Source organism: Lagopus muta, chromosome 3, assembly GCF_023343835.1.
Source record: "Lagopus muta isolate bLagMut1 chromosome 3, bLagMut1 primary, whole genome shotgun sequence".
In the NCBI taxonomy this organism is placed as follows: domain Eukaryota; kingdom Metazoa; phylum Chordata; class Aves; order Galliformes; family Phasianidae; genus Lagopus; species Lagopus muta.
The window spans coordinates 33498973-33516764 of NC_064435.1; the positions used below are offsets into that span (position 1 = coordinate 33498973).

Genomic DNA, 17792 nt, shown 5'->3' on the forward strand with positions numbered 1-17792 from the left:
TTCTGTGAGAGATGTAGACGTTTACACACAACTTCAGTGCAAATTTTTATGCATTAAAAAATTGACCCTTATTAGTCTAGTAAGGAGATTTGGGGATTAAAATTTGAGGTTTTTTTCCTGATGTTTTCTCTGCTGTAGATACTACACTCATTCACCTCGTCCTCTCTCTCAATAAGAAATTGTTCCATACTGAAAATAGACAGAGAACATATCTACTTCTGCAGCACAGAGTAAAACTTAACCTTTTGTAAAAGGTTGAAAAACTGTGAAGAAAAAATTGAATTCTAAGTCTTCAACAGTGAATGATTTATTCACTTCAAGAAGACTGTCTAGATACAGGAAATGATCAAGTAATTATCCAGTAGAGGGAGTCTTAAAAACCCCAGTGAATATAAGATCATGTACAAATGTACCTAAAGCACATTTAAATGTAAGGAACTGGCTCTGGTTCCATGAATTGGGTGTACCATAAATCAAGACATAAATAAGTATATTTTTTACATATTGCTACAATTATTCATTCATTCATAAGCTCCCTATTTGCTTTGTTTATTTTTGTAAAAATAGAAGCTACCCCTACTATTTTTGGCTTAGTAACTTATCTAGTCAGCTACAAGTGAGTGGGGAAAATGTTACATTGAACCATTGTAGCATAATTACAATCAAATCCATTAAATAGATGAAAAGACATCAGTAACATGTTCCTACAGTGGATGAACAGTCCAAGGATTATTAAGAATTTCTGGCTGGATATTAAGAAATGTTTTCTAACTAATTCTGTTCACATACAAAATTCCCCAGAGGGAAGATGAAGGTTATTTAAAACAGGATTGTGCTAAGTATGAGAAAATGAAACACGGGAAAATAAAAAACAGATTAGACATTACAACTATATGCCATATCATTCTGCTTTTGTGTGTGTGTGTGTGTGTGTGTGTGTGTGTGTGTGTTGTAAGGTTTACAGTGAGGCCCTAGAACATAAAATTAGGGTACTCTAACAGTTGAAATTAGCATACTAATTATAATATTGTCACAATGGGATCTGAAAATTTCAAGTTTTGTCTAATGTAATTATTTAAAGAAACTAAAAAAAAGGCAAAAAAAAAAGTGATTCTACCTTCTAGTCATAATAATGAACCATGACAATGAACATACATAGCCATTGACATAAACATGAGGCATTAGTTTTAGATCAATCTATGTGTGTTCATTATCATGGTTCACTGCTCCAGAAGTAATGCCTCCTGTTTATTTCCATGGAAACTACAACTGATACGAAGAATACAATAACACTAGTTGATAAAGTAAATTCTCAGCTACAAAACACTATTTTGCAACATAGTCACCACCATTAGCCATGCATAATCAACAGAAATGAAGAAAAGCCTGCATACTGCACTCTCAAAAATCTGCACCAGCAGAGGTGACCCAACGTTGCTGTTACCACTGCTGAAGTGCACCACCCGCTACCTCACTGAGTTCACATTCACACTGAATGTGACTGAGAATGGTCACCGTTTTTTCCCATAAGGAGGAATTCAGTGACAGACTTTTGCTCCATACGCACTTCCATGTCAGGTGCCATTTTGTCAGACTTGCTCCCTGCAGCCATCTGTCACACGGCAATAAAATGCAATGGAATACTGCTGAAAGGGCTCAACCTTTAGTCTGCCATACCACTAACATCCGCCTTGTCGTGGGTAAACATAATAAATTAGAAAGCATTACTTTTGGGGAAGCCATTGTATAATAGAGCCCTATTTTACTTGCAGTTAAAATTTAATTTAGATTTTACATCAAGTGTAATTAACCAATTCTCTCTAAGCATCAGGAGGTTGTCTTTATAAAGACCTGTGCTTGATATAATTACTTCTTCCTTTTCAAATTTCTTTGCATTTTAATTCACAGTAAGGGTGATGCACTATGAGTTCTAGATGCGGAATGCTGCTACAGTATTGACCAGAAGAAGAAAAAGAGTATGTGTTGAGAATCAGATTTTTTTTTTCCTTGAAATCAGCAAGAATGGTGGCCCTGGCTTCTTGCTTTCCATGGCAGACATTCAGATTTTGTTGGGGAGCATCATAACAAAAACTTTCTATTTCTTACAAGTAATCTAAAGAAAACAGCTCTGGCTGTAATATCCTATTAAGTTTAAGGACACTTAAGATATAATAGCTAATCTATAAGGAAACAAGTTTATTTCACATGTCTTATAACATATCTTGACACCAGTCATTCTAGAAATGTCAGAACCTCTTGTTTTTATATTCTTCTTGATTTTATACAAACACACAGGCTTGATTTGTTAGACAGACAAATTAAAATATTATTAGTAAAAGTACCTGTAAGAATCTCTATTGCTGATAGTATCATGACCAGAATCTTCTTGTTCATCACCTGTCACACTGAAGCAGACTTTCTTTCCATTCCTTTCCCCCTTTTCATTGTCACTGTCTGCTGGTACTAAAGGCTCAGGTGTTTTACGCTCTGATTTTGGAGAGTACGTTATTGAAGAAAGAAGGCTGTGAGACAAAGAAAAAAAAAAAAGCACAAGATTTTTAATGTTTTTCAAAAGTGAACCACCAACAAACTATTTCTCATCAACATCTTCCAAATATTATCCTATCACATGAGATTAATTCAGTCCATATCTTTTTGAAACACTATTTGAAACAAGGGACAAAGGTGGTATATTCTCCTATTAAAAAGTGTTACAGTTGACTTGATCGTGCTTTAATCAATGAAACTAACTGACTATTCGATCTTCTATGAAAGCAAGGTTCCATTTGAGAATGAAATACAGTCTATTCTTGGAGACATTTTATATTAATGGAACTACTTTTAGGAATGAATCAGGTGCTTCTCAGCACAAAGCAAGACAACAAATAAAGAAACTATTTCTCTGTGAAAAATATATATTTTCTTAATTATTACTATAGTAGATACAGCAGCTTGCATCACAAACTCTTTTAAAACATTTTAAGAATTGTTATTAATACGCCTGTGTTCCTCACATTCCAAGTGTCTAAGTCACTATCACTAGTAAAACTGATGATTAATCTACAAGCTTCTGTGAAGAGCACAAAATGACATCCAGTCAAGAGCAGAGAACAGTACAAACTGCTGTATTTGGAAAATGCAGATATTGGAAGCAGAAAGACTCGTGTTCCTGAGTGATTAATTCATATTGAGAATGAGATGTTCTCATTTACTTTCAAAATCAGAACAGATAATACAGAGTATTCTGCTTTAACAGAACACTCCACTGCAATGATCTTTTCAAACTAGTGTTTGAATTTGGAAGGCAGCATTTTTCTTGCAAAAACTTCTTTCTAAATTTTTTCACTAAATCAGATGACATTGAGTTCTTAAGAAATTAAGGAAACGTACACTTCAGATGTGAGATAGGGTAAACTATCCCCATAATGCTGTTTGTTTACTGTAAAGCAATGAACACATAGCTCAAACAATGGCTCTGGCTCATTGAAATTAGGACCTGATTGATGTTAACATAGAACTTGACATTAACTTGAAGAAAACAAGGACGGTAAACAAAGCTTTTTAGCAATTTCTTTCACCATTTCTGCATAGCTTTTTCCTACTAAAAACTAATGAGACAGACTGATAAATATATGTGTCAGGTACATGTATCCTGCATGAAGGGAAACATACTGATCCTAACTGCAACTGAAATGTAGATAAATTACGTATAAAATAAAAATAATTCTACTGGGCCTTAAACTCATCCATCCACTAGAAAGACATATTTGGGCTACATGATGCCTTAATGCTTCAGTGTGAAATCACCACTCAGTTCTTCCCTATCACTTTAAACAATCTCTTAGCAGGATTTCACAAAGATGGGAAGGAAGATGGAGTGTGCATTTTACAGCGGTGTTCAGTTTGATCTATCTTCTCATTATGTGTTATGAAAACATAAATCTTAAGAAATCAGTTCTTCAACTCTGTAAGTCCAATTAGTAAGAATTGGTCTGAATACCAAAATACAAAAAAGGAACTAGACAAACACGTGGCAGGTGATTCTAACTTTTCCAGAAAGGTCAATTTCAAGAAGACCCAATAGCACTGTCTACTGGAAGATGAGGTAAAGAATAACTAATACATACTCCTCTTATTTTCTCGTGTTCCCATTTTGACCTCCTTTTAGGATAAAAAAAGAAAAGACCACTGGACAGATACATTCTAGTAACTTCTTGTGGATTTTGTAGTTGCAAGAAAGTAATTGAGAGTAAGAAACAAACAAGCATAATGAATTGCTATTTCAGCTCCTGAAAATATCTTCCCCTAAGTAATTATTTGTCAAGAAACAGACAGTCTATTATATCCTGTTCTTTTATGCGGCTGTTTAGTCACTGCTGCCAAGATCTTGGAAAAAGACTGATGAAGGTAGCTGGAGCTTTTCCTAAGGGAGCTTTTCACTTTCTCCCAGCATGCAGGCTCTTTTTCTAAGGAAATTTTTTTGCTGAACTACTGTGAACGAAAGCTGGAACTCTGCATAACAGAGCTCTGGAGTTGGAGTTCCTGAGGTCACTGAAGTGCTTTCAGAAACCCAATTCAGGGAGTCTAAAACACACAAAACCAGACCTGGTCTCAGAAAAACACATCAGCCATCTTTAAATAGACTTATTTTCTTGTGTTTCTTCTTTTTAAATATAGTATACACACACTGTATTTTCTTTGGAGATGGTCTACCACAAACAAAATTGTCTTAGACATCCATCTGTCAGAGGAAAAATATGTGTATGAGTAGTAACTAATAGCCAGAAAGTCCCTGTAACTACAGAAAAGGAAAAAAATAAAATTCCAATAAACACAGAAATTTAAAACTCGACCAAAAAAACCCTCATGGATGGAATTAATCTGATATGGGAACCAAGTAAACACAGTTCTATAGGTATGTCAGAAACGAAAGATGTCATGGTCAGTCTGAGCATTAAGAATGGATAGCCAGCCCCTTTTCCCTAGCACCCAAGAAAGAAGAAAGAAAAAAAGACCAAAAATCACACCAATGCAACTTGTAAGTTGCTCTGACTTTTCCTCATGCAAAAAACTGGAAAGTGTTCAAGCTTCCAACAAGTATCTTTCAAAAAACACCTGGGATCATGGGAGAATGCTGACTGCATGTGAAACAAGAATATAAAGTCACCCTGTAAGAAGCTCTTACAGAACTGGAGGCACTTATTTTCTCGTGTTAATGCTGGGCAACTGGCAACAGTACTAAAGAAATACTGTGATACTGCTAAACTACTTGAACAAGGAGTCAATGGAGCTTTGAGAGGCTGTGAGAAGGGAATAAATGCCTTTTTGTTTGTACCTTTCTTTTCCCATTCATACTACTTATTTAGGAGCCACAATGGAAATTATTATAGAGATAATGCTAGGAATACACCATCTTCTCTTACTTATCCCCTACCCATAATTCACAACCTATTTGAGGTGAAACACTCATCTTTTTCAGTTCTCTTTCATTCACTAACAGATAGAAGGGGTTGGGCAGATTCACCGCCCCTGGATTTTGAGGGTAGGGACAAAGATCTTAGCACAAAGCAGAGACATCTGTAACATGACAAGCAACAGTTTCTCAAATGCTACTATTACGAAGGGTACCGACAGTCATTTAGTAGCCCAATCTGTACCACTTAGATTTAAAATCATGCTACTGTGGTTCTATTTTCTTTTCTGATAGAATCATGGTAATGAGGGTTAGGATCTTCTTATATAGAAAAAGGTAATTCAGTAAAGACATGAATCTTATTGTTGCTGAAGTCAAAATGAAAAAGCATGCTGTACAGCCACTGTAAAGTTCAAGGACCAACATGTTTAAGTAGACACTCTTAGTTGTTGGACTATGAATATTTCCTATTACAACATAGCTGATTATTCTATCTTGTTATTCTCTTTCTTAGTAATCCTAACACTTCTCTCATGAGGTAGCTGTAACTGTGTTCTGATACAATACGCTATGTACTCCTCAACTGTTCTTGCTCAGCTGTCTTCCCTTTTTCCTATTCAGCAGTTTTAAGTAGGTCTCTTGCATATTTCATTTCCTGCATGGAACTCCTTTGCTCTATAATAATTAATATACACTGACAGTCCACTCAAAGCCTGTTAGGAATAAAGAAGGAAAAAGCTGAGTTTTACAAATCGTAAAAGGTAATATTTGCTAAGTAACTTTGTGCACCTTATGCAAGGTTTATTACAATGTCAGTGTATAGGAACTTCATGAAAGAGGAAAGAGTGAACCCTTGCTCTTACTTCCACAACTGGACTCAAAATCAATATAGGCAGACATATGATATACACATACAAACAATGTGTGTCTGTAAATACACCTGTGTCTGTAAATATGCGCTTGGATGAGAAAAAGGCTGAGAAGTTGCTGCGCTCTTACGTCACAGAATCATAGAGCCATCAAGAGGGTGGAAAGCAAAGTGTGATAGTCCAGTAAATGGAGCTTCCTGAAATATTTATTGACTGAACTTCCACATATGATCTCTTGACTTCCTTGATCATCAGTTACAATACAAGCACCACAGATAGTCATTTTTTAGCACATCCGAGCACTGAAATCATATTAACTACCTTCAAAATGATAATTAGTAGAACTACTTAAAGACAAAAAAAACCAATTCTTTCTTTAAAAAATGATAAATCAGTCTATACTTACTTTCATTCCTATGCATTGCAATACATTACAATTACTTTTTTGCTGTGTAACTATTACTTTACCATCTCAATTGTACAAAAAGATTCCTACTCAGAAATAACTATGAGAGGATAAACCCTCTTATGGTCTACAAAATAACAGGATAGACCATCTTTCTCAACCGAAGGACATGACAAAAGATCTTTTAAATTAAAAAAAATATATAATTTGTATTTTCAAAAGGAATAATTTATATCACATATGCAATCTTTCAAAACAGAAACATCTATCATTCTTCATCCTCAATCCAAGCAGTCACCTCACTTATCTCACGACTGGAAAAGTACATTTTAAATCTCTGTCCTCAGCTAGGACAAACTGATGCGACTCTGAACCTCCCACATTCAAATCAAGTGTCCTAATCACTCAAGTGCAGCTCTAGACCTAGAGTCCTTCATTAAGGCTGATTTGTTTTTTAAAAATGTCTAATAAGCTAATAATCTTCCTATCAGTAAAAAATACCTTGCCAACAAATTCATCTTCAGGACTATTTAGCAATCACTGATGAGTTATAAATAAGATAATTTTGTAGCTCTGCCTCTTGCTTCCATTCCTAGTGAAAGCCTTGATGACAATACGCATTTCATATTTCTCTCACCTCAACATTATTATTCCATTCCTCACAAAAGCTACAAATAAATGGGTAAAAAAATAGGTACATGGGAAAAAAAGGAAAATTCTGCAATTCTTACAATTCTTCTGCAGTCAATACTGATCTATTGATTCCATTACACATAGAAGGGACGCCAATATTCATTAATACCGTCAATGGAAAAATTAAAAGAAAGCCTAGATAGTAACATTCACTTACTCATCTATCTGACAGACACAGGTTTCCATCTCTTTCAGTGCAGTTTGTAATTTGAACAGCAATTTCTGGTAGACATCTTGTGTTTCTAAATCTTCTTCTTTTAAGAGATACCTCAGACCATGACCTTCTTGCTGGCTGAGAGACTGTCCTGAAGGGGCAGCCATAGTAGTAATGCTATGTTGAACATAAATCATAGGATTCAGTTTACCTAGGAGAAATACAAAGCAGTTAGATTTATATGTGCTAATATAAATTTTTAAGTAAGTAAAATAAGTAATAAATTTGAAATATTTACCCACTTGAATTTTCATGTAATTATTTGATTTTGCATGTTATTTTCCACATGTAAGTCTAACTACTTAAGTAAAAAGTTGGCAATGAAATTACAATTAGCTTTTATTATGTTTTAAAGCAAACAAATATTGAAAAAGGAGGATCTCATAAATGTTTGTCTTAATGTTAATATTGTATGATTCTGTAACCAAACTACTGGACATAGTTCCTTCACATTCTACTGGCCTACCTTGGTCATTGTTTTTATTTCCTTTTTCATGTGAAGAATGTTTTCTGCTGTCTAACTGTACACCAAAAGCACTTCCAACAGAAGTTGAGGTTTTAGGGTAAGAAACTTCCATTACATTGATATGGCAATTGGTTGGACAGAAATCACTGCTGTGAAGTGGTGAAATCTTTGATTTAGCTTGCTTGAAGGTAGGCCAAGCTCTGTTTTTTAATACTCTTGAAAACTAGAAGTGGGGAAGAAAACAAAATTTTGATTAGTAGCTTTTGGTATGTCAGCACTCATCTGACAAACCTTAACTACATGACTAGAAAACAAAAGTTACAATACTGGCTATACTTCAATTCTTAAATCCCATTTTTCTCAAAAAAAAATAAAGATAATTTTAATGGCTTTTTTTGTTTAAATATATTTTATTTTTTCAAGTAAATGACACATTTTATGAATGTAAAATTTATTTTCCTTGGAATACATAAAATACTAACGTGTTCCAGAAGAGGAAGCCTAGAAGTACTTCACAATTCAGTGCTGTATTTCACATGACATATATGAACACTTTCTGATACAGACAAAATAATAAAAAAAAAATAATTAAAAAAAAATTTAGCTTGGTAAAGAATATAGAAAAGAAAATTTGCAACTGTATGCTATGAATTCCATACAGAGAAATGGCTCTCCCTAATGGTAACCACAGCTGCACTAGTAGTACTGACAGCAGGCTGCTAAATGTGACTGTTCCCTTCTGCTCAGAACTGGTGAGGCTGCTGTGCCCAGTTCCTGTATCCAGTATGAGACCTGAACATACTGGAAAGAGTCTAGCAAAGGGCCACAAAGATGATGAAGGTAGAACCTGTGAGGACAGGCTGAGTCAGTTGAGACTGCCTACGGAAGGATGAGGGAATCTTATCAACATATGCAAATACTCAAAGAGAAGATGCAAGGACTGTGGATCCAGGCTCTTTTCGATTGTATCCAGTGAAGAACAAGGTGCAAAGAAAGAAAATACTGCAAAGACCTTTGATACTAACTCAGTTATGGAGCATAACTCACACAAAAGAATATTTTGAAGTTAACTTGTACAGCTTATTTCATACAATATGTCAGTACCAATTCCATCAACCAGGCTTTGACTGTCATTTTAGCTGCACCAAGATATATGCCCTCTGAGAAGTAACAGCTTTTTGTGCTGGTATTTAAATTTCTGTTTATTTTGGTGTCACATTACTTCAGCTTGGTAAACTCCTGATTGATAAATTATATTTAAATCTTCATATTAGAACATGATCTAGAAGGTTAGAAGAAATCCAATTATGGAATTGTTCAAAGGCTGAAGAATGTACGAATAGTTAAGAAGGGCACTAAGGACATTCAATGATGAAAATGTTTCTGCAAGCAGTACATATTTCTCATCTCAATCTCCCACACATCATTCTCCAGAGAGACCAAATGCCTGGCTAAGATTTAATCAGGTCATAAGTCAGGCCCAAAATTATTTTCATGTATGTGTTGAGAAACATCTGGGACTCAGGGTACTAGATTCCAAGTTTATAATGAGCAAAATGTTCTGATAAAAATAATAATAGTAGGAACTGCAGAAATCTATGGGGTTTCTATTTATAGAATTCGAACTTTCACAGTGAAACCAGGAGCCAAGCCAAGCTCAGGCATTCTGAAAGTCTTCTGTAACTATGGTTACCTTTACCTTGCCAAGAAAATGACCTATCTGTTCCTGCAATTCACTGCATTATTAATTGTTATTAAAAGCTCTAACCATGAAACTATTGATTTTTGAATGTATGAGCTTAAAAGTGCAGTTAGTATCAAATATATTTTTCTAGACAGCACAAGCATGATGAAAACCTCCCCACGGCTTATTCATAACCAGCATAATACAATAAAATTTCACTTATTGTCTTGGCCTCCTGTAAAGAAAGTGTACATCATTGTCAACTTTTTTTTTTGCCAGAGGAAAGGTATAAAATACCTCATGCTACTCAAGCTCTAAAATTTGCTTTCAAAACAATATGTTGATTTTAAACTGCTTTTAGAAACGTGGGAATCTGTAGTTCAGGAAAAAAGCTGAGAGCGTGGATGTTAAACAATGCGGTATCAGTACCACTTTAATCTCTCCTCCAAGGATTCAGCTCCTGAGTTCACTCCATTTTTTGGTGAAGACTACCCTATCTGAGTCGTTGGAAACCGTTTCTTTTCTTTCTTTTCTTTTCTTTTCTTTTCTTTTCTTTTCTTTTCTTTTCTTTTCTTTTCTTTTCTTTTCTTTTCTTTTCTCTTTGTCTTTATCCCATACAGAACTATCCTCACAGATTTCCCACCTCTCCCTTCAGAAAATATGCAACTTATAGAATAGTACAAAGCTTCTGCACTAAACCTCTCTCTTTCAGCATATAAAGTATCAGAAAAGACATATTTTTAGGTGTCACAACTCAGATTTCTTAAAACTAGTCCCTAATCACTACTAATCAGGATGTTATGTGTGTGTGTGGGGGGGGGGGGGGGGGGGGGAAAGAAGGCAGTATGAAAAACTAAGTATGCATCATTAACAAATGGTTGTTTAGGCTAGGTCTTGCTTAACTAAACAAATACAGAAAAATAAACTGACAGTAGTCATAGATCACAATCTGGGTTATTTGTTCATTTCTATCTGTTTAATCTAGATCTCAGATGTATGAAAGTCAGAAGTGTTCCGCTCATTTTGTGCTATAAAGTTTTATTAACATAACTTAATATCTAACAATTTAAAGAGCTATTGCTCTTAATAGGCTGGCTAGTAAAAGTCATACTAATTTGAAGGGCATATGAGATGAATAAAAGAATAACAATTCAGTATTTAAAATTAAGACGTACTAGAAGGAAAAACAATTCTGCTGTTATCGCTTCATATTTGGTTAAAATCTGCAAGTTCACAATATTGATCAAGTATGACAGCCCTCTTGTAGGAAATATGTAGTTGATTCTATCTGCAGCTGAACACAGAGAACAAGAAAGAATATGAACTACCCAGTGTCTAAAAAAGGAATGATAAAGAGCACTGTTCAAAAACTATTTATGTAATAACTCAGTTAAGGCATTCAATGCCCAATATAACTAATCTTTCAGCCATATTTTTTTCACAGTAACAAACATTCAGAAGAATTATTCAAATCGTACAATTTTGCTTATTTTCCCTTAAAAGACAATTATCACAAAGCTTAAGACATGCAGGCCATACCTTTTTGTAACTAGAAATTCTTCGGTAGATATGTTCAATTTTCTCACTGCAAATAACACTGAATTTACTTTGAAGCTCAGTAGAAATTACTTCACTTAAGGAACTGAGGCTGTTGCAGTTCTGCACAAACTGCTCATCACTTTTTGCCAGTGCTTCCAGAATCTAAGAGAATAAAAACAAGATCATCACATTATGAAATAAGATGACTAAAAGAACCCTTTACTTATTATCCCCTATAATCTAGGCTGAAAAAGCCAGATAATCGGTTGCCTTTTAACATTATAGGTACTAACTTCACAGAACTAAATCACAAAAAAAAAAAAAAAAAAAAAAGGAAATCTGGGAAGCAAAAAACATTTCTCTAAATTTGTCCCTGTCACTGGCATAAATTATACCTGTAGCAAGTAGTTTCGCTTGGCTTCTCATGACACTCTCTCATAATGGATTTACTACTAATTTCCTACTAATGCAACCAACATGGCTCACCTGAAATTCAATATCTGCTGTAATTACTTTAGCAGCACATATTACAAAAAGCCTCTGAACCAATTCATTAGTTGTAGCAAACATTCATTATATGGGCAGATGAATATTTGAAAAAAAAAAAAAAGAAAAAGCATATAATAAATCTGAGCGCTTTCCTTTTTTTCACTGTTTGCATAGAAAACATGAAATAGTGAACAGAATAAGCTATGCTAGCCAGAAAAGACTGAAGTCTTGCTGTGATGAAAATCCCAGTAAGTGACGGTAGAATACTGAAAGAAAGGGGCATTAAACAGGGCAGTATATAGCCCTTATTTGAGTAAAAGATGTATTTCAGGTACTGAAATTCACGTATGATGGAGCATGGAAGATCCCTATTGCAGTTGTGTCCAACCTCTGAAAATGTGTTTGAAAAGCACACATTTAAAGCCTTAGAAAGGCCTAACAAAGGCATCCCAAGTCCACATTAACACATGTAAACACAAGTGGCTTGAATTTTAGAGATAATCAACTACCTCCAAGCAATTTATCGTAAAAACTGGAAGATTTTTCACAACTACACTGCAGAAGTTTAAATTTAAATGAAATTAAGAAGTTCAGTGGCCTAATACAAAGAAATCTTGTTGATACCAGAATGACCACATCAGCCAGTCAGTCTACATAACAATTCTATAAGGCAATCCCATAGTATTAATATTACACCAACTTGCAAAGAATTCTGAACAAACAACACACACAACATTAATACATCATGAGAACTATGACTACAACTCTCTTCTGCTACTGTTCATTACCACTCTATCCATCACTGAGGCTATAAAATACAAGTTACAAGCCTGAGTAGTTTAGAAAATTTTAGGAAAAAAAAAATGACACTAGACAGAGATTTTGGAGTACAAAATCTTAACTTTAAGAAGTTGCAGATTATGCATGAGAAGATCCTGAGATTTTTCTCATGTCCTCAGGAGGACAGAGGAAAGACCAACTCTTTTGCAACAGTGAGTACTTACTGCATTAAAATATTCCAATTATTCTGGTTACACTTGCAATTTTTCGGTTTAATTAATAATAATATTTCAATAATTTAATGAACAGATGGAAAAATATGCTAAATGCATTAAAATTAAGTAACTTTTGCAATACAACTTTGGCTACTTGCCATCAAAACACAGTAAAGATTTGTTCAATATAAGAAAGCAATCCTTCACTATCTGAAACAATACTTCACTGTACTATATATGATGCAACACAGAGATGTTTAAAAATGCAGGGCAACAATACATGGCAAGATGAGAGAGAAGGAAATAGAGAGAAACATATTATCTAACTGCAAGTGCAGAGTTTACATATAGAGCACCAAGAACCACTTGCAGACAGCTATGATTGATAAAATGCCACTACAGTTTTTATTATTGCCTTTGAGCAAAGGGGTCTGCTCATTTTGTTGTTTTTAAGCTACTGGACATCTTTTTGATCACTATCACTTTTCTAACACAGTCATATTATTAAAAAAAAATATGGAAGTGCAATCTTTTAATAATTAGCCAGGCTAAACAAGCATCCCATGATCTTGAAGGAACTGATCACTGTGATTGTCAAACCTAAGCTAGTGGGTGACAACCCTGACTACAGTATGAGGGCCGGAACTAGACAGTCTTTAAAGGTCCCTTTCAACCCCAGCCATTCTATGAACTATCAACAAAAAACCTTCACAGTCCCTTTCACGTCTATTGCATGTTTTAATATTTGGAAATATTCACCAAAAACTCCTAAGTTGCACTTGTTTTTTACTTCATCTCTGATTTTGCCATTGTTAGTCACCAAGATACACACAGCTTTATTTTAAAACGTAAAAAGAAAGATGCTATGCTACTTCTATTAATCTCGCAGAAACAAATTTAAGTTGTATGTTATTTTGCTTCATCAAAACCACATTTGGAAACTATTGCCTATCTTCACAAAGTTTTGATGTTTCACTGAGCCTTCAACTTTATTTGAAGTTTTATTTGATAATTAAGAAGATAGGAAAAGATGCAGGAAGAATGGAAGACTGAAGCTCTTTAATGTTTGTTCAGTTTAGAGACTCAATTTATATTGGCACCATAACTTATTTTATGTCCTGAGTACAAAATCATTCTTCTAAATGTAACAGGAACAAAGGTCAAAAGATATAAAATGAAACGTATACAACCCTAAGCAGAAAAAAAAAAGAAAAAAAAAAAAAAAAAGATGCTGCTGCACTGGTATTAAGCTTAGCAATAATAAACACACACAAAAAATTGCTTCATACCTTTGCAGTCAAGCTGAAAAATCCCTTTGGTTCAATCATTTTTTCTAACACATGGCACTTGATTCCAGCTGTGCTGTCATACTCATAAACCACTCCATACTCCAAATGAACATTATCAACAGTCAGGCTTACATGATCTTTCTTCCCATCAATTATTGCCATAGTGTTAAACTTGTCAATTACCTCTAGAATAAAGAAACACAAATCAGTAGAGGAGCATTGGCCATTAAAAAATGAATAATAAAAAGGACACAGGCAAACATTCTAGGAATAGGTGTGGTCTGTTTATTCTACTTGAAAATGCATTAATATCCCAACTAGGAGGTGAGTGATTTAAAAATCAGAATGCCAGGAGGTTTATAAATGTTAAAATACTACTCCTGCATAACAGACACTTTACTACAGACTCTTTTTAGAAAAAGTCATTGTTTAAGGGAACTAATTCAATTTCATTTAAAATTTAGAGCTATACAATGCAACAAAAATAAATTGGAAATCTGAATAATTCTAAATAAGCTAGAAGAAAATGCCCAGAAATGAAACCACTATGTCAGCATTTATTCAGATAATACAAAATTCTTATTAACCACCTCTTTAATTATAATCCTTATACATGCATATGAATCCAGACTTATCTAAATGCTAGTTGCCTGAAAATAATCTGAAGGATAGCTGATTTGTTATTTCTCGTGCAGTAGTCACTAACTCATCTAATTTAACATTCAGTGATTGCTAGTGGTGACAATTCAGATAATTCCCAGCATTAGAAATAAGAACTGAATAGTTTTTTTCCTAAAGTGTTCACAGAAACTTTTTTTTTTTAAACGAGACGTAACAATTTTCAAAGAACAGCATGTTATATTTACCTTTTTAGAACACAGAAAAAAGCAAACCCTTATGTAAAGCACATCCTACTGTCTGACTGCAGCTTCATCTACTAAAAAAAACCCACTGCCTACTTTCCTTGCTACTTACATCAACTTCCTGAGCAAAAACAAAATCAAACCTCCACTATATACCTTCCACTTTGCAGTCAAAGGCATCTCCTCCATCATCTCCTGGGGGCTTGGCATTTGTTTTCTGAAGATCTTCCTGTGCACTTTCAATGCTGTTGTAAATCCACTGTATAGAGTCTTGCTAAAAAAAGAAGAAAGAAAAAAGAAAAACAAAACAAACAAAAAAAAAAAAAAACAAGAAAATTTTTACAAGTGCAATTGGCAGCAAATTATCTATCTGCTCTCAAAGATGGAATAGTTGATTTAATGCCCTGATTATTATAATCTCTATTACTTTCTGAACTCAGTCAAAAATAGTATTTTGAAAATACAGAGAATTTTGGCTTTGGCTAAAGCATTTCAATTTACTAATTTATTTCAAAATATATTGTCACGAAGCAGTAGCAAATCTGTGACAGTATGACATCCATCAGTTTCACGTCTCTGCCAAAAATAATCTAAGACATTTCAAATCCAACTGCAGACTGAGAAATATTTGAGATAAGAAATTTTGAAAAGAGAAATAATTTTTGCTTTGCAAAATCTGCAGTTCATCCGCAACACTGACAAAGATTATGGAATGCCAACCAACCATATAGCATGTCCACCTAATCTATTACCCATTTATCGCTGGCAACAAGATTACACACTACAGCCTTCATTTTGTTTTTGTTTTTTTTTTTTTTCTCTTTTTTGACAGCTACTCTATTAGATGTTTTATTTTACCACCCACTTATCAAAACACAGTAAAAGGACAGAATCTCAGGCCCCACAAGCTCTTCATCTTACACGTTCGAGGTGCATGTGAATACAAGAACAGTGGCTTGGTCACATAGCCTATGGAAGGTAAGCCTTGTATCTTGTATTTTCCCCTCACTTGTTTAGACACATGCTCATCACATCCATATGGATGGGCCTATCAAACACGGCATCTTCAGAATGCTCTTCTCTTCCCTTTACACTTCAAAAAAGAAGTTTGACTGTCAGTTAATCATTCACTCTGTAACAGCTACGGCAGAATAAGTGCCACAATTATGACTAATCTGAATTCACAGAATTTAAAAAGAAGTCTGAGTTGAGAATTCAATGTTAAGCAAGAATTGCAGAAATTTAAGTTAAATGTTGAAATGTTCAGGCAAAATGCCAAATACATCAGATTATGCTTTAATAATATACAATATTCCACCACTGTCTTTAACCCATTAGTCCCAGATAACTACAGTTCCACACAATAAAGGTACCCTTTCTGTATAGTTTCTGTAGATTCATCCATGCCTTACTTCTCACTGAAATATTTTAATAAGGGCCCTTGACTTTCAGAGCCCTCTGTTAGTTGCTGGAAGATATCTTTGCAAAAGCTGAACAACAAAAATGGTTTTGAAACCCGCTCATCTTTGTATGCACACCTGAAAGCCTGATGCTTATTTGTGGAGTCTTAAAGGTTTCCTTGACTCGAACACATGGGCATAGGACTGCCATGCCAATATGTAACAAGTGATGTACGTTATGCCAAAGATTTCCTTTATTTCAGAATTTGATCTAATCATGAAATTGAAGAACTACCTACTCCAACTGGAGGTCAACCCTTCAAAAGCTACAAGATACAACACTATTCAATTTGGAACTATGTTCTCTAAATGCAGCAGGAGTAATAAATTAGGCATAAATCTGTCACAACATGATTAGTATCACTGCAAATAATTGTTTGGAATTTCAAAAAGCGAAGTCAGTATTCTTTTTCAAGGCAAGACCAAGAGTATAAACACTGTTCAACAGTTATTCACACTGCAACAGTCTAAAATGAAACTTCATAATTCAGGCAGCTTGGAAGACTCCTTACACTGAGAAGTGGAATACTCAGAACACAGAATAGGATTCATTTTCAATTATGAAATTGACAACCACAGGAGAGACTGCAATATTCATGTTAATTAAATGACAGAGTAATTACTTACAAAATAGGATAAATCCATAGTCATCTTCCAAATAATTAAAAATCCACATTTCTGATTAATAAATTATAGTTTAGCTGTCTAGGAAAATGGCCATCTACACAGGAAGATGGCCATCTACACAGTTATCTTATAGCACTTGATAACACTAAATTCTAAACAATGATTTTCTTATAGATTCTCATGAATCTGGGGGATGTCAGTTGCCAGTGATTTGCTAAAGATACACTTTTTAGATTGAAATGAATACTCTGCATAGGAAAAATAGGTACGTATCGCAACATGTTACACAAGTGGATGAAAAAATAAAACAACAGTAACGTTGCATATAAATTCATTCCAGACAACAGTAATTACTTCTATTCCAATGTCATTAACTTCTGGAGGAACTCCACACTTAGACAAGAGAGAAAATGCATCTGGTAAAAAAAAAAAATAAATCTTTTTCCCTAGCCAGCATTACTATTTGTGCACATGGGCTCTTTTCCGGAGCCCATATTCCCTTGAAAAATAGGTGAGCTCTGCCTTGCTATGTATGTAACAACTTCAATTTTATACTGCAGTTAAAAAGCACAAACATTCAGACATCTTCATGAAGACAGTATATGCACGACACAGTTCCAATTCTTGCTTAGAATTCTTATCTCATTTCTATGCATTAGGTTTGAGAGAAGGATTTCACTCCTGATTTTAATTGGATTTTTCTTCCCAATTAACATGCTCTGGAAGAGTTTGTGAAGTTAATTAATGATACCAGCTCACAGTTTATGAAAAATTTGCAGGAACTT

General features: G+C 34.4%; 1 protein-coding gene across 2 annotated transcripts in view; it reads right to left on the bottom strand.

Annotated features, from left to right (window-relative positions):
• Positions 1 to 17792, bottom strand: part of PREX2 (phosphatidylinositol-3,4,5-trisphosphate dependent Rac exchange factor 2) — a 218495-nt gene that overhangs the window by 64266 nt on the left and 136437 nt on the right. For both annotated transcript variants that reach the window (XM_048938904.1, XM_048938903.1), the window contains exons 21-26: positions 15077 to 15194; positions 14058 to 14242; positions 11285 to 11446; positions 8062 to 8284; positions 7539 to 7746; positions 2343 to 2522 (exon numbers count right to left, since the gene is read on the bottom strand). In XM_048938904.1, coding sequence (XP_048794861.1) covers positions 2343 to 2522; positions 7539 to 7746; positions 8062 to 8284; positions 11285 to 11446; positions 14058 to 14242; positions 15077 to 15194 — 1076 coding nt within the window. The remainder of the gene's footprint in view (positions 1 to 2342; positions 2523 to 7538; positions 7747 to 8061; positions 8285 to 11284; positions 11447 to 14057; positions 14243 to 15076; positions 15195 to 17792) is intronic.